The sequence below is a fragment of the Gopherus flavomarginatus genome, chromosome 1 (assembly GCF_025201925.1).
Source record: "Gopherus flavomarginatus isolate rGopFla2 chromosome 1, rGopFla2.mat.asm, whole genome shotgun sequence".
In the NCBI taxonomy this organism is placed as follows: domain Eukaryota; kingdom Metazoa; phylum Chordata; order Testudines; family Testudinidae; genus Gopherus; species Gopherus flavomarginatus.
Genome location: NC_066617.1, coordinates 142,735,642 through 142,753,375, shown reverse-complemented (window position 1 = coordinate 142,753,375; position 17,734 = coordinate 142,735,642). Strand labels below are relative to the sequence as shown.

At 45.8% G+C, this 17,734-nt stretch overlaps 1 protein-coding gene across 1 annotated transcript in view; it reads left to right on the top strand.

Annotated features, from left to right (window-relative positions):
• Window positions 1–17,734, top strand: part of TEAD4 (TEA domain transcription factor 4) — an 81,623-nt gene that overhangs the window by 4,961 nt on the left and 58,928 nt on the right. The window contains exon 3 of the mRNA XM_050936480.1: window positions 14,008–14,262. Coding sequence (XP_050792437.1) covers window positions 14,008–14,262 — 255 coding nt within the window. The remainder of the gene's footprint in view (window positions 1–14,007; window positions 14,263–17,734) is intronic.

Here is a 17,734-nt window from a genome sequence, read left to right as displayed (position 1 = left end):
CTAGCTTGGTGGTGTATTCCAGCTGCTGGGCTTCAGTGCACGGGGTGCACATGGTCATGTGGAGCTGGGCATGTGTCTTTGGAGCTTCTCCTGTGCTGTTGTCATAGAAAAATAAATTAGCATAGTTCTCACACTGTTTCCCTTCAAACAGTATGGCAACCATTAATGAGAGTTGTCCAGTCAAAGTCTAATCCCCACTAACCAATGGCTGCAGGGCAATAAGGAAGGGAGGAAAGGTCAAGAGGGCACTGAGCACCTGTAGAGTGAGAAGTGAGTGTGTGAGACAGCACAGCTATGGAATGATGCAGAAATAGGGATGATGTGATGATTTGTGTCAGCCCATCCGGGCTGAAAATATCCTGCCTGAGTTAGCCTCTGGATAAAAAACCACGAATAGTGTACCCAGTGCAGGGAATGTACCTGGGACCGGTGTGATTTAAAGAGACACCCTCAACTTAAATCTAGTCTGTTTAAAAAACAGAGTTAAAGTGGTTTGAGGTCCCATGCCTGCTTCTGAATCCCTCTGCCAATGTTTGTACATTTACAATATCATTTTCCTAATTTTAATAAGAGCTTTCCCCCACTTTCCCCTGTTGCTGTGTGAAGGACCCACACAAGCAACAGGGGGAACTGACTATACAGAGGAAACAATGAAAATGGCCAGATCACATCCATCAAGTAAGCTAAGTGGAAAAACAAAGACAAATAATAGTATGTCTCTAATATCTCTCAGTCATAGATGTTACATGTAGCCATAGGTAAAAGAAATTCAGACAAAAATGTAAACTTGACAGTGTCCCTTTAAGAACCTAGTTTTGCTTGGCAGGGGGCCCCTCTTGCCCTGCAAATTAACCCATTGAAGGTCTATAACCTGCTGACCTTCCCTGGGAAAGGGGGCTGGGAGATCAGAGAGACAAACCATAGGGCCTGCAGAGATACTTTCTCATAATAGGTGAGGGAAATTTAACCTGTGTGTGGCCTTTTTCTTTCACTTTCAATTGGTGCTATGGTTTGACCTCTACGAAAGAGGCACCTGGTTTGGGATTGTAGATAGCAAGGTCCTTGTGTCTTGTGATGTTTTCTTTTTTTCTTTCTGTGAAAAGCCTAATAATTCAGCACCCTAGAAAATGGGGAGACTTTGTTAACACAGGCCAGTGGGCCCAATTCTGATCTCTTACACTAGTGTAAATCGGGAGTAGTGGAGTGACACTTGTATCAGACTGAGGTGAGCCCAGAATTGGGGCCAGAGTGTTCTGTATCTGCTTGTACATGCCCTGTTACAAATGAATTAATCTGATAATCTTTCATGAATACTGGCTCTGTAGTACAATCCAACTGCTTCTGAGTAACAAGCTGTAAACATTCAGTGGTTTCAAAGTGCATACCCCAAAAATGGGGTATTGGTACATCTCCTGGGCTCATGCAAACATTCCTGCCAACCCCCGGTGCTGGAGATAGACTCTGTTATGTGGCTCATCTGTTTCCCAGGCATTCCTTAGACGTCAGTTCAGCAAAGTACTTAACATCTTTCTTTAAGTGTGTGCTTAATTCCAACTGCAGTCAGTGGGACTCAAGCACATGTCTAAGTGCTTTACTGAATCAAGGCCTTATTTTAGGTGATTGGAGTGGCATTAAGTACAAATTTGTTTCTCTCTCGAGGCCACTGAAGGCAGTGACTCGGTGTGCGGGTACTAACTGCCCTGCTAATGTTAGGCAGGAGGGCATGCAGATTGTTATCCAAAGCAGGCAGTTAGATACCATGATGATGGCCAAATACAGAAACCTAGATAAAGAGAGCACTACAGATCTAGGGCTCTGATGGTATGGCTACACAGTAATTAAACACCTGAAGCTGGTCTAGATCAGCTAACTTGGGCTCATGGGGCTCAGGCTGCGGGGCTGTAAAATTGATGTGTAGATGTTTTGGGCTCGGGCTTTGGGACCCTGTGAAGAGGAAGGGTCCCAGAGTCTTGGCTCCAGCCCGAGCCCAAATGTTTACACAGCAATTTTTAGCCTGAGTTGTCTGAGCTGGGCTGTGCCACGAGTCTTTTATTCCAGTGTAGACATACCTGGAGTCTGTATATTCAGAACTGCAGTCAGTGCTTACAGCTGCTCTCTTGTGAGACTCAACCCAAGTTCAACTGCTGCAGTTGCTGGGTGCTGGCTTTGTCCTGAAGTTGAATATTTTAGGCACTCGGGGCAGGATTTTCAAAAGCAATAAATATTTGGACTAACTCTGTTCCCATCGGAGCTCTCCTGAAGTTTTACTATTGGCTGAATGTGAGCTGAGTTAGACCAATGTTGAGTGCTTCTGAAAACTCCAGCCTTGAAGGCTAGCGAAGAGGCTGAGAGGCAGCAAGGGTGTAGGGCAGTGGTTCTCAACCAGTGGGCCAGGAGCCTTTGGGGGGCCGTGAGCAGGTTTCAGGGGGTCCGCCAAGCATGACTGGTGTTAGACTCACTAGGGCGTGGGACAGAAAGCCGAAGCCCCACTGTGCAGGACTGCAGCCCGAGCCCCACCACCCGGGGCTGAAGCCTGAGCAACTTAGCTTCATGAGTACTCCCTGTGGTGTAGGGCCCTGGGAAGTTGGCCTGCTGGCTATCCCAGAACCTGGCCCTGACTTTTGTATTCAGAAAAACAGGTGTTGGCGGGGAGTTTTCATAGTGGCGGGGGCAGGGGGTGGTCAGAAAGAAAAAGGTAGCCACTAGACTGGGCATTCTCAACAACCCCAGGACTGGGGAATTAGGAGATCTTGATCCCAATTGTCAAAAGTGACAGAGATTTTGGGCTCCTCAGTTTTTGGATATCCAATGAGACACTTTGCAGGGGCCTGGTGTTCAGAAAGTGCTGAGCACCTGTCCTGTGAAAATTAGGCCCCTTTCAGATGTCTCAGGTTGAGTGTCCAAAATCAGCTGATATTTTTGAAAAGTTAGTCCTTCGTTCTTATCTGGGCTCTGCCACCAATTATGAGTAGGTGAGCCACTTTGCTCTTTTGTGCCTCAGTCTCTCCATATGTAAAATGGGAATAGTGATATTTTCACCTCCTGTGTTAACTTGGGCTGGGATCTTCAAGAGTTTTGACTTTCAGTGGATTTGGGTGTCAAACTCCTGTAGCCTTCTTTGTTATTCTCAGCCGTCAGTGATCGCATGAGGAATAATCATTGGCAAAGCACTACAAATGACTTAGTGTTTTATTATGGTAGTTTCTCTCTAGAGAGACCTAAGCATTTTAAAAAATGACTCTACAAGCTTGTCTAAGCTTGAATGAACCATTGTGTTTTAACAAACACATGTAAACTAACACTGTTGATAATTCCAGTGTGGACGAGGACACAATTATTTTAGTTGACTCTGGTTAGTTCTCTCACTTGTTTTACATCGGTATAGATCCTTCCACTTCAATACCACCAATCCCAATGTCCTCTGTCATGAATGAAAGCAGAATCAAGCCCTGAGTCCATGCGTGCTCTTTTGAGTTCTGTGTTCTGTTCTCTCATCATCACGAATGGCACTTACTGGATCGTGCCAAAGGCCACACACGCAGTCTTATCTCATTGCATCCTGTTTGACTACGTAATCAGGGGCTGCACTGATGGAAATTCTCATCCCTCCTTGTTTTGATTTATATCACTGTGCTGGACACTGCATCCTCTCTCTGGTTCAGACCAGGCTGAGCTGCTGCAGTCATTTAAGACTCTTGTTTTGCTTTACTCAGGAAGTCAGGTGTCATGTGCGCAGCAGCTGCTGCAGGGAGATTCAGTGTACCAAGCAAATTGAGCGCGTGCTTGGGCTTGTATTAAGCACTCAGTGAGAACCCAGGCTTGCGTGTGATACGATCTCAGAGTAGCAGTGCTACAAAAGACCTTTCCTTTACAAAACAGACTTGTCCAGTAGTGAGACAGACACAGCAGTCGCGCTATGCGGTCTGGAGAAGCAGTGACTCTATCAGTTTGTCTGACATACATAACAGAAATCTCAGTTCTCCTTTACTCCCTGCCTATCCTTGTGCTGCTGCTCACCTTATCCCACTACCAGCAAAGTTCATACTTCACCTGTTACTTGCATTTGAAGCTTTTTGCAAATCCAGATATTCCCGAATATTATTCAAATGACTAGGCTTCTGAATCTCCCTCAAATTTCAGCAGCAGCGTAATTACCCTTCCTTATGATGAAGCCCATCTTGGGTCAAGATTTGTGCTAACTTCCTTCCCATCAAGAATACAGGGATCAAGAACTCTCTCTGCAACTGCACCTATTGAGTGCTGTTTAGCGTAGTACAATGCTGTAGAAGGCACAGATAGCTATCAAGACTGCCCCTGCTTCAAAGAGTTTATAATCCAAAGAAGCCAGACAAAGAGTAAATAGGATGCACTGGGAATGACTAGGATGTAAAAGTACATTCTGTTGAATTCCTGATGAATTGTACATCAGGGAAGAATGGAGTCTTCAGGAGGAATTTGAATGAGGAGACGATGGAGGCTGCGTGGATTAGAATGGAGGGAGTTGCATGGAAGAAAGGCCGGATGTGAGAGAAATGGATTAATGGGGCCTGGTGTCATGGGGGAGCAGAATGGTCAGGGAAGAGACTAGATTAGAGGTGAAGGCCAGGGCAAATTCCTGAAAGGACTTGGAAATGAGGAGAAGTCTATAAACTTGGGTTTTGCTCCAGCTCCCACTAAAGTTAATAAAAAACTCCCAGGGTGAAATTGAAGTCGATGGCAACATCCCCATTGATTTCAGACAGTCCCTGCCCCAAAATGCTCATTGACTCATATTAATGTTTGCTGCCCTTCTCTTTTTCCCCTGCAAACTTTAGCTAACCTCATGTATTCTTGTATACCTGCCTCCTTCTCCATTTCCAGTCGTTTCCCTTCCTGAAGACACATTTATTTATTGCATGCATTCTTCTTTTTCAGGGGAACTGAGCCATAATTAGTGTCCCTTGGGATTTCTGGGCCTCCTTCCACTCTGGTGAGTTTCAGTGCTATTTCCCATTGCACCTTACCAGCTAGATTTCTTAATTCCCCAACATATGCCTTCCTCGCATCAAAAGCTTTTGTACTGCTGCATTGTGTGAACACATCCCTTGTCGTGCTGAATTCAAGTAACTGGTGGTTACTGGTTCCAGGTTTCCTATCGTTCTCAGTCAGTGCCTCCCTCTGAGTAAGAAGCAGCTGTAGAGTGCCTTCTTCTCTGGCTGGAATCTTCACTCTGAGTTGTTAGTTGGCATCTATGCTATCTTAGGAAGGTTTTTGCAGGTGTCTGTTTGGATGGTATTTGTTACTCAACAGACATCTAATATAATAGTTAAAATCCTCTACAAGAACAGTGTTTCATGACTCAGCACACCCTGAGTTTAGCCCAAGGATTTTTCATTATTTGTATTACAGGGATGCCCAAGGGTCCCTACCAAGATTAGGGTACCATTGGGCACTGTACAGACACATAGCAAGTGATAGTCCCTTCCCTGAAGTGTTTACAGTCCAAATACATAAGACAGACTAAGAGTGAGATGGGAAACAGAGGCACAGACACTTGCTGACGGAATACAGTACATTGGGGCAGAACCACAGCTAGAATCTTTGTCACCTGACTTCCAGCCCAGTGCCCTATCCACTAGATCACACTGCCTTTTCTTCCCACGCTGGTGTCCAGGAGGCATGTAGCAGGGGATCTGTGCCTAACATATTGTGCCTGATACTGACTCACTAGCAGGGAGAAAACTTACACAAAGCAGCTCTAAGAAAGCTGAACAACTGTAGACAGCTGGCTGCAATACTTCACAACCCCAGGAAAGTATGATTTTGTGTTGAGTGGAGCAGCTGTCACAAACACTGCAGAGGAAGCTGCTACCAACAGTAATAACTTAGAGGATAGATATTAGGAAGCAGATGTGTCAGATTATGGAGTCTGTGTTAAGGATGCCCTCCCTGTCAATGAGGCCTCTGCTGAAGGGCCCTTGGCAGCTGTCTGTCCCTGCAGGAACTCTGAATCTCAATGAGATGCTATGTGTGAGAGGGAAGAGAGCAAGCGCTGAAATTACCAGTGCTGGGGAGAACAATTGAACTGAAGCTGTTGGAGCTGTAAGGGTTATGCCCTGTTGGTTTTGTGTTCGTTTTCCACTGCCCACAGAGGTAGTACATTAAAACAAAGCAGTAGGGACAGGCCACGGCAAAGAGAAACCAAGAATGAAGGGAAAAAATAGGAACTGAGCAGAAGGAAGTATAGTAGTGGTGGTGTGAGGGGCCAGCCTGTTTGACCTCTGCGAATGTGGGTGTGGCCCCCCCCCAGAACACAAGTAGCCACCTCTCTACAAAAAATGAAGAGGAGAAGGGCTTCAGAAATAAGCATCAACTTGTGATGGGGGAAGAGAGAATGAAAAACAAGGAAAAGGAGTAACAGTCACTAGCTCAAAATGAGGGCGCCCAAAAGGGACATCGAGAAGAGAATTCCTGACAACACCCACTGCTCCGAATCAGTGGACAGTGCCCAAAGGAACCTGCCTGGATCTGTGAGTTCAGAGTGAAAGGAAATAGATAGAGGTGGGTAGAAAACAGAATTTACATTGTGTGGGAAATTCCGACATTTCAAAATTTGGTTTTGTTCCAAATCTGCAAGTCCATGTTTCAAAATTTTTCTGCAAAATGGGAAGCCTAAAAAATATTTGATTTAGAAACACTGAAAATTTTTGTTTTAGATAACAGCTAAAGATCATATTTAGATGTTACCTGAATTGTTTCATTTTGGTTAATGTCAAAGCATGATATATACAAAATATTTTATACTATTACGTTTCATATGAAATATACTATATGTTAAATATATGTAACATTTCTAATATAATACATAAATAAAACAATAGTGTTAATATGAAAATCAACATGTATTGAAATGATGACATTGAAATGGGACATTTTTACCTTATCTAAATGAAACATTTTGACACAATCCAAAGGAAACAAGAAAGTCAAAACAAATCATTTACACTTTTTCCTGTCAAAACTTGCAGTTACATCAACACATTCCTGAAAAATGTTTTGATTGCAACAAAACTGCATTTTCTTGTTCTGTTGAATTTTTTTTGGCCAGCTCTAGAGGTAGGCTGGGCTATTGCAGAGAAGCCTCCCCTTCCCTCAGCCCCCAATCCAGCTTTCTCCTCTGGGTTATTTTGGCCAAGTGTAAAGGGCCAGATGGACAGTCCTGTAAATTGAAGTCTCAGGCAAAAGAGAGCAGGTACAATGCAGGTAGCAGCAGTTCCAGCTTCCGTATCACTATGGCTCAGCCCTGATCCCTATTGAGAGATGGTCAAAAGTTCTGGCCAAACTCAGACCCATTTGACTGAGTTCTCCTTTCATGCTAGTATGCGTCAGGAGTAGCTTTGGTGAGTGCATCAGTCAAAGGAGAATCAGGCCCAATGGGTGGGAAAGCTGGAGTCAAATGCTCTTGGGCTTCTGATCTGCTTAGAGTGTGAAAACGTTGGCAGAGAGAGGGAAAAAATCAGGAGGAAGAATTAAAGTGAGAGAACTTCTCATGAGAAAGAAATAAATGTGGTGTCTGTATACGGCATGTCTGTCTAGTTTGGAGAGATCATCTATCCCTGTGATAAACCAGAGGTTCCCCTTTAGCTGCAGGGGTGCTGGAACAGTTTGTATCGTGAGGGTGCAGAAAACCAAACTATAAACTCTGTATATGATAGAATCCACTTCAAGCTAGGGGCTGCAGCAGCACCCCTAGGTCCAGCAGCTGTGTTTGACTGGACAAACATTTAAAAACGAAGATTGAATATGACTTGGGGATGGGCCAAGGGGTTCAAATGACAGTTTGCTAACAAACCTGCAAAACCAAGAAATAATGGGTAGGCTTCACAGCACTTGGACTCTGCAGACGTTGCTTGATCCTAATGCAGATGCGTGTCCCCCTGCACAGCGCTGTGGCTATGCAAGTATAGTGCCCATAGCGTAGACCCAGCCCTGCAGTGAGTACTGGCCTCAGATGGGTTAGAATGAACAGTGACCTAGAGGTGCAAGATGAGAAGCATTTAAAAAAATATTGGGCAGCTTCAAGATTGCCAGTGTCTGAACATGAGTCTTCTCTCTTCGTACATACACCAGTGTGTCTCCATCGATTTGTGCCAGCCTGAGAGAGACGGGACTGCTGCCTCTTTACTCCCAAGGGCCCCTTCGTGCTCCCCACACACCTCCAGGGCCTGTAAGGGTTTGCCAAAGCAAACAGTCAGTGGTTAGCAAGCGAGAGTGTAAATCTACCTCGCACTAGGGTGCTGCCCACTGTCTGTGTGGCCCCTGCAGCCACACACTAAAAGTTCCCTAGTGAACTTTGAGCTACTTCCACATCAAAGAGGGGCAAATCACAGTGCGCTAGGAACTTATCCTGTGCAGTAGCAGCATCCACATGGACAGCTGGTGCTCGACAGGCTGGGATTCTCAGGGAAAAAAATTTTGGTTGCCGCTCTCACACTTTTTCCTAAAATACTTAATTAGCTTTAGGAAAACCAAATAAATACACACAGATACACGTCTAAATCAATGTAATTTATTTATTGCTAGCTAGTGAGTCTGTTGGGAAAAATGACATAAACAACCAAGTATCACTTTTCCCAGCAGACTTACTCAGCCCTGGCAAATCTGGGGGCAAATTAAGCCCTGGCTGGAGAATCAGGGGAGGCAGTGGGGGCCAGGGGAGATGGGGGTGGGAGGCTGGGGGCGGCAGCAGGAGGCCGGAGCTTGAAGCCTCGTGCCAGAGGATAGGGCCCAGTGACAGAGCCCAAATCTGTTTGGCTGGAGTTCAGGGCCTACCACTGCACAGGCAGAGCCTGGAGCTGGAGCCCAAAGCCCCGTGCGCTGTCAGAGCCTGCTGCCCCACCACCCCTGGGAAGGCAGGGAACTCGCCAGCTCCTACAGCATTGTGCCCCAGCTGACTCCAGATGGGGACAGGGCCCAACCCCTGCTGGTGGCCCCAGCAACCAAACACCAAGGCAGTGCATCCAGGAGAAACAGGGAGGAGGGGGGTACTACTTTGCCTCCCTGCCCCCATCACAACCCAGGAGCTGTGGCTTCAAGAAAAGCCCCTGGTGGCCGCATTTGAGAAATGCTGCATGGGAGACAGATTAATACCCCAGCTTGCCACACACATAGGGCATGTCTTCGCTGGCAATGTTAAAACGCTGCTGCTTGTCTAGTCGTGGCATAGCGCTGAGAGAGCTCTAAAAAACCCACCTATACGAGAGGACTAGCTACCAGCACTATGTTCTTTCATACCCCTGAGTGAGAAAGTTGCAGCACTCTGAAGTGCCAGTGTAGACAAACTCTAACTATTTGTTAGAGACTTAAGAGTGTCATTCGAAGTCAGTAGCACTTACATGTATCCCAGGAACTGACTGACTCTCTGGCACTAGCCTGCATGTTTTCTCCATGGTCTGTTCCTCCTGGCCTCGCCCTGTCGAGCCAGAGTTCATGGGCTCCACTTCCCATCACCCTGAGGGTTGTTGGCACAGATTTTCCCCAGAGTTCAGTTAAGTGATCTGCTCGTGACCATAAGTGCTGGAACAGGGGGATCAGGAGGCCATGGCCCCTCCTACTTTTTACCAGCTTTAAGGGCAAATGATGGTGGAGCGGGGCAGAGAGGAACGAGCAGGGGGGCCTCGGGGGAAGGGGCGGCGCAGGAGCAGGTGCCTGTGGGGCCCCCCCACTTTCAGAGTGCTTCCTCTGCTCCTGCCTGTGACTTGTGGGACTTCTCTACACAGCAAAATGTGTGCGTTTCAGTTGAATTCGCTCCATTTCCTTGCTACAGCATGGCCAGCTCAAACAGTCTTAAAGGTGTTAAGCTGCATACATGGCCTTAAGGGGTGGCTGTAGCTGAGTTCACACCCATGAAAAACACACATTTTGGTTCCTAACGGGCCCTACTTTCACTAGACTATAGCCAGGGCTACATTAGGGTACAAGATGTGTCTTAACGCGTTCGCTAACGCGTGTTGTAATCCAATGAGCATGAGGCAAGTTGTAGTTTTAAGGTGGTAATCGGTCAGGGTCAATCTTTAGGGCTGAACGTGTGTTAAAACTACAGTTTACTTTGTGCCTCCTTGGATTTTAACATAAAAACTCGCCTTTTATCATAGCGTAGACAGGGTCATACTCAGGGCCCCAGGGAGCAAGAGTGTTTTTTAGCACCTCTTTTCTCATGCTTAAACCTGTGGCTTTTTCCTTTTTTCTCTTCTTGAGTCTCCACTGAGGAGACCTGACTCAAAGGTCTGTCTCTCATTCACCAGTAGCAGAATCTCTTGGATGTTTGAATAACCTTCTGCAGAGCACCTGCCAGTGGAGTAGGCTGTTGGTGATTGACATCTGGCGCTGGGGCAACTACTGTATTAGTCACTCATTGTATGCTCTCTTAAAGGCACAGTAACAGTGCCTGCTTGGTTCAGTTCTCACTACAGTTTGGGTGTCATGTTGTTAAGGACTGAGTTTCAATCACCCCTATGCCTTTATCTTCCTTTCCCATGTTTTCTGCGGGGATGGGAGACACGGCGATGGGACCTAGCATCCAGTTCCTTGGAGTTCAGTGGGAAACAATGCAATCCCCCTGTCATAGTATAATTCCCAAATCTGGACCTTAGCGTCCAGGATATGTGTACTAGCATATGTCCTCTAAGCTTAATTACCAGCTTAGATTCTGTAGTGCTGCCACCAATCAGGAATTTTTAGGGCCTGATACCCTCTGGTCCCCCCAAAACCTTCCCAGGGGACCCCAAGACCCAGATTCCTTGAGTCTCACAACAAAGGGAAATAAACCATTCCCTCCCACCTCTTTACCTCCTCCCAGATCTTTCCTGCCTGGGTACACTAGGAGATACCATGAATCAATTCCTTGAAACACAACACAGAGAGATCAAGTTTCTCTCTCCCCCTCACCCAGAGGCAATACAGATTCAAGCTACCTGAATCTAACACAAAGAGGAAATTTACCTTTCCCTCCTTGCTTCCCACCAATTCCCTGGTATATACAGACTCAATTTTTTTGAGCCTGAATTAGGAGAGAAAAATCAACAGGTATTACAAGCAAAACTTTTAATAAAAAAGAAAGAAAAAAAGTAAAAGGTTTAACTCTGCACTTTAGATGGTAAACAGTTACAGGGTCTTTCAGCTTATAAACAACAGAAAGAAACTTTCTCCAGCAGAAACACAATTTAAGCTACTTCCCGCAAGTACACATATGCGAATGGAAAAAAACAAATTAAAAGACTATGACCACCTTTTCTTACTTACAATTCTGAATAGATAAGAGACTGTAGCAGGGAGATTGGCAGAAACCTGGTTGCACCTCTAGCCCCATCCAGGACCCAGAGAGAACAAATCCAAACCCAAAACCCACAAACAAAGGCTTCCCTCCACGAGATTTGAAAGTATCTTGTCTCCTGATTGGTCCTCTGGTCAGGTGTTTGCAGGTCACTGTTTGTTAACCCTTTATAGGTGAAAGAGACATTAACCCTTAGCTATCTGTTTATGACACCACCTGAATAGAGTTCTAATTTAGATCGAATCTGTGTCCTCCACTCTGCAGCATGGTATCTTACAGTCTCCAGGCAACCAGCTTGATTAGTCACTGTGTATATTATTTTTTATTATTTGTTTATTATAACAATACTTTTTTCCCCAAAAGCTTTTGTGTGGGCTTTGGTGAATATTTAAGATGTAAAATGGATGTGGATGTCGCAAAATCTTGTGGAAACCAAAGTTGTCAGCTCTCATGATTTTATCATGAATCCTGCAATATTTGGTGTTTTTTCTTAAAGCTCCAATTCCTGGAATCATGTGAATTCATGAGAATCTCAGGTTTTTTGTTTTTTTTTTAAGTAAGATTCTAGCTCTCATGGTGGTGGAGAAGAGCTTGAAAATGTGAATCCAAAAGACTCTGAAATCAAAAAGCAAATGAAAAGACCCTAACATTTATTACTTTTAAGCCAATCTCGTGATTTTTTTAAGCCAATCCCATGACTTTGGGTTGGCAAAACTGGGAAACCTCCTTCTTCCCAGCACAGGCCTCACAAACAGAACAGCATCTCCAAGTCTGTTGGAATGTGGTGATTGCTCGTTAGGAGCCCACACCTACTCTGGGAACGGAAGGAGAGCAGTCTGCACTTTCTGTTTCATTTCTCTTGCCCCGTTAGCACCGTCAGAACTGCTTTTCCTCTTCATATCTTCCCTCTCTGTGCCTCACATTTTTATCCTTCCTTTTTACTCTGCTTCTTCCCAATCTCCTTTTCCTTGGGGATCAAGTTCTTCTCATTCAGTCTGTATTTCTTCCTTTCTCTCTTTCTCCCTCCATTACTGATTAATTTTTGTATTCTGGTGGCATCTACTTGCCCCAACTGTGACAAGGGCCCCATTGTGCTAGGCCCCTCTATAGACAAGTCACAGAGCAGAGACAGCCTCTGCCCCAGAATGTTTGCAGCCAGTGTCAGACAAGACACAGCTTACATGTCTCTTTATAGTTCTTGTCTGTGTTAGTCTCTTCCTGTTCTTTCGCCTTTCCTTCCTCCTTACTTCTGGTTATCTTTCTCTCTCCTTGCTTCCTCGGCTCAATCTTCGTGTTTCTAGCCTGCTTTTTCTGGTTTTTCCCTCTATCACGTTCCCCTCCTCCCGCTCTGCTTCCAGCTATAGTCTCCTTTTTCTGTGTTTACTCCCTATTCACTGCCACTCTGTCTCTTTGCTCTGGGCCATCCCTCTCCTCTCCTTGTCTGAGCCTTCTCCTCTTCCCTGCCTATGTGAGCTGAGGCTTGATGTGATTTTCCCCACTGCTTGGCTCAGGGGAATGGTAAAGTGGGATTTTTTTTAGCTCTTTTGTGTTTCACAGGACAGACTAGCTAGCTAAAGTTTCGCAAACTATGGCTTGAGAACCACCAATCCGCCTGGTGGCTCATAGAGTGAAACATTTGGAGAACTAAGCAGCAGGGGATCAAGGTAGTACAGGGGGACATGGGTCTATCTATAGGAGAGATTCATTCTGTGGACCGGCCAGCAGGGCTCCATCTAGCTAACAATCATAAAACCATAAGATCTAGCTAGCAATCTGTCTTCTCTGTCACTGGGATTTATGAAGTATCTATTATTACTATTTGTCGTGCCCCGAGCTGCACAAACACACAGTGAGAGACAAGTCCCTGCCCCAAAGCACTTTACAATCTAAATAGACAAGACAGACAGGAAACTGAAGCACAGAGAGGTGAAGTGACTTGCCTAAGGTCACCCAGCAGATCAGTGGCAGAGCCAAGAACAGAAACTCAGTCTTGTGGCTCACAGTCCAGTGACTTATCTACGAGCCCATGCTGCCTCGCTGCCTCTCAGGCTGGGGCTGTTCTATTAGACTACCTGGCTTTGAGTCATTGCTTTTAAAAAATTGCAGCTGATCCCAGGGAAGCAGAAATGTCAGTGTTAAAAATGACACCGATCGCCAACTGCAGGCCCGTGAAACTGTATCTAAGACAATTCCTTAGGCCAGAGTGATGACTGCATAATTCATCACAGCTTTTTTTTGTGTCGTGTCTTTCACACAGACTGAATCTCTGCATGCTTTGGAGAGTTAAATAACACAGTTACAGAGATAATGACTGCCAAGGGAGAGAGAAATTAAGAGGCAAAGGAGAGAAGATGTGTTTTCAGATGAGAATTGAAAATAGATGGAGAGTTCATGAACGAAAGAGATACAGGGAGGCTGTCTCAGATAGAAGTACCTACAGAGAAGGCTCTCCCTTCCAGTAGTAATAAGATTGTGTGATGGAATAGTGACTGCTAAGACTGAGGAAATCTCTTGTGTGGTTCTGCATAGTTTATCGCATTAACTGTAAATGGACTTGACAAACTGATCTTGTGAAAGTCAGGGGCCTGCACTCAGCCAAGGACCCAGAATGGGATCAGCCTGAACTGGTTTTTACTTTCCCTTCGTCTTCATGGTGGGAGGCATCAGTAACTGAGACAATGTGTTTGTCATTGAAGGTTCTGTGGCTGCTTCTCCAAGTGGCGCCTTGGAGTTTCTAGCTGGCACCATTACCTCCAACGAGTGGAGTTCTCCCACCTCCCCTGAGGGGAGCAACGACTCGGGGGGCAGCGAGGCCTTGGACAAGCCCATCGACAATGATGCCGAGGGCGTGTGGAGTCCGGACATTGAGCAGAGCTTCCAGGAAGCGTTAGCCATCTACCCACCATGCGGACGGCGGAAGATCATCCTGTCGGACGAAGGCAAGATGTACGGTAAGGAGAATGGAGGGAGCTTCCCACCAACTGAAGGAGTGAGATCTGTGCAAGCCCATCTGTTCTGCAATGTAGGATGGTCTGAATGAGATCTTGAGATGGCCCAGAATAATGCAGCAGCTCAGATTCAATACATTTTTTTTTAAAGCAACCAGAATTACAAAAAGAAGTGTGGGAGGGTCAAAATTGGTTTTAAAAGAGGCCTTTTCAGGGAGACCAATTAAGAGGCAAGCCAGAACCAGGCATGTTACTGATACAGGTTTTGGATAAGTGTAATACAGTGGCTTAATGAATGTGAGCATGTCTGCCTTTACTGGCATCCCCCACAACCATCATTATGTTCTTCTAAACTTGAAGTGGGAGAGGCCTGTTATTTGGTGCTGAAGGTCCCAGGTTCAATCCTCACTGATGGCCATAGGTGTCTGTGTGCAGAGTTGCTGACTTTGAGAGTTCCTGGGGGATGCTCAATCCCCCCTCAGGCCTGCCTCATTCCACCCCTGAGTGCACCCCATCCTGCTCCACCCACAGCACCTCCTGTATGCTGCTGAACAGCTGATTGTGGCAGGTAGGAAGTGCTGGGGGCAGGAGGGGGAGGCACTGGTGGGGAGGAACTAGCTGCCGGTGGTTGCTGAGCTCCCACTATATTTTTTTCTGTGGGTGCTCCAGCCCCTGAGCACCCACAGAGTCAGCGCTTACGTAATGTGTATGTGTCCAGGGTTTGTTACACAGCCTCATTGTATGGCCCTTGAATGGGAAATCTTTGAGCACAAGCTGGGGATGAATTCTGCACTTCCTGGTGACAATATTTTGTCTATTTCCAGCCCTGGTATGAATATTTTTCACCTTTGGGCTGTTCTTAGCTTGCTAGTACGGTGCCCTTTTTTTCTCTAAGGACAGAATGATAGAGACAGTGGCTTCCTATGGTCAGGAACAAAGAGGCATCAGCCTGCAGCAGAGGGGGAAAAGTATCTGGCTGGGGCTGTGGAAAAGCAGATAAGGGTATGTTCCACAGGTGGAGCGGATCACCCAGGCTTATTATACAGTAAAGGTGATAAATATCTTGAGTTAACTAGCAATCAACTAACGCAAGGGGGAAAAGAGACAAAGCATAGAAGTTCAGAGGAAAAATCCTAGTGCTCTGTGGCAAGACCAAATGAGATGCTGAGATGCTGTGGTTAAAAGTCTCCAGAAAAACAATTTGTCATTCCACTAGTAAGAATCTCTTCCGAGGTCTCTTTTCCCCTTCCCAACCAGTTTTTTTTTTTTCTGGGTTGCACACCCCAACATAGTAGTTTGGTTCCCGGTTCCCAAGATTCAAGTGCAGCAGTTCACAGGTCACTGTGGGCTGATTGGCTTCTGATGGGCCCATCTAGGTAGATCACGCCTTCAGTTTGGCATGGATGAAGTTTTTCCAAGCCCTTCTCTAAAAAGGAAGGTTTTACCACAAAAACAATGTGGAGTTTTTACCAGTTACACTTATGTAGTTTATACCTATAGCAATGGTGCTCAACCTGGGGTATCTGAGGGGTCTGCAAAAGACTTAGACTGGAAACTGACTGAACAGTATTCAACTATACATACAGACAGCTTCCCAGAAGAGTCTGCAGCTCCAGTCACGTTTTTTTTAGGGGTCCACAGATGAAAAAAGGTTGAGAATCACTGACCTATAGGGTATCTCTTCACTGCAGAGTTCACCCGAGCTCTAACCTGTGTGTTGCTCCTAACCTCCCTCCCATAAGGCCCTCTGAACTGAGTCTAGTGGTGCTCTGAACCCAGACAGCCTGGCCCAGCCGGGGCTATGGGCTGGAGTTCGTAACCCTGCCACTTCACAATGAGGATGCAGGCTAACCCACTCGAGTGCTGATAGTCCTCCAGTGCCTTCCCACGGTACCCTCTGTGCCCAGAAGGACAGACAAGTTCCCCCACAATTCACTGGGAAAGAATCACAGAGGATCACCAAGAACTTGGGGAATGCATTTGCCCCCAGAAGTCCTAGCAAGTGCAGCACCGATGAGCACACCATTAATGAGACTTTTCAGTGTGGCTGCCCGCACCTGGGTTAGGCTGACCCAGGTACTCACAGCCGGATACTGAACATCTAGATTAACTCTACGGTGAAGACATAGTCATCAATTATTCTGGTATTATTGCTTGTATTATTACTGCAATGAAGTGTAATAAAGGTATAACTATATTGGTTTAAAGTCACACCTTAGTGTACAATTAAAAGCTTCCCTGTGTAGGTAGACAAGGCCTTAATTTAAAATCCACCTCGCTCATCTTCCTTGGTTATGAAATGTAGATTATCAACACACTTAATACCATCTGTCACGACTTCCATTAACATAAAAAAATCCCAGTAAAAACAGGTAGTTTTTCTTTGGTTGGGTTTGTTTGTTTTTAAACATTCTGTGCAGTATTTGCAGCCAAAACATGGCAGCGATGTGATAGGTTGGGCGTGAGACTCAGGAAGGGGAAATGACAGGATGTAGTATTGACTAGGAGCAAAACTAGAACAGAAGTGAAATTGACCAGAAACAAAAGGGACTTACCTAGGGGCCTGATCTAAAGCCCATTGAAGTCAATGGAAGGACTCCAATTAATTTCACTGGGCTTTAGAGCAGGTGAGCAAAGTACAAAAAGTAAATAATGCACCATCATGGTGAAAAGCGCAGACGAGACTTACAGGGCGAAGAAGTGTAATGAACTCACAACCCATGCTGTGATGGTACAATGTCCCTGCTTGTCCTCAGTGCACCTGTTTCCAATGTGAATGGTCAGTTCAAGGCACCCCTGGCAGGCCCCCAGCCACTGATTTATACCCTTCTTTGCTTACTAATCTCTGGGGTCCATGCCAAGGAAGAGGGGCCCAGTGTGTGATCTAAGGAAAGATCTGACCAGACAGAGATGTAAATATAGTCCTGAGATCATCTTCACAGTTTATAAGCCAGAGTGTGGAACAGGACAAACTGTGTGGAGCAGGCTCAGCCTGCAAGGGAAAGTTATGCAGCTGTGTCTATGTTTAATGTGCACAGAATTCACTTATCCTGAGGCAGAGGTGCTACAGAGTCCCGCAACTGAGAACTCTTCCTCCATCTCTAACCAGGAGGCGGCTCACACAGATGGGCTGTTTCTGGCATGATAGCCCAGTTCAGAACGTGACCTATCTTTAGAACAAAACTGCCTTCACCTTTGTGGATAACCTATCATCAGTTCAGAACTGGTTATATTGGTTTAGTTTGTGCCTGTAAATGTATTGATATGAACCAGGCATGGTGGACAGCATGTGGTTTGCACTAGTTTAAATTGGTTTAAAATCATTAAACCAGCACAAGTTTGTGTGCAGACCAGGCCTCACGCTTCCCTCAATTACACATCGCCTCTGAGTTTGGCCCACTGTGCATGCTTCCCCTGGCTGAGGTGCCCTTGTGGGTAGCTGGAGTCCTAGGGTGACCAGACAGCAAGTGGGAAA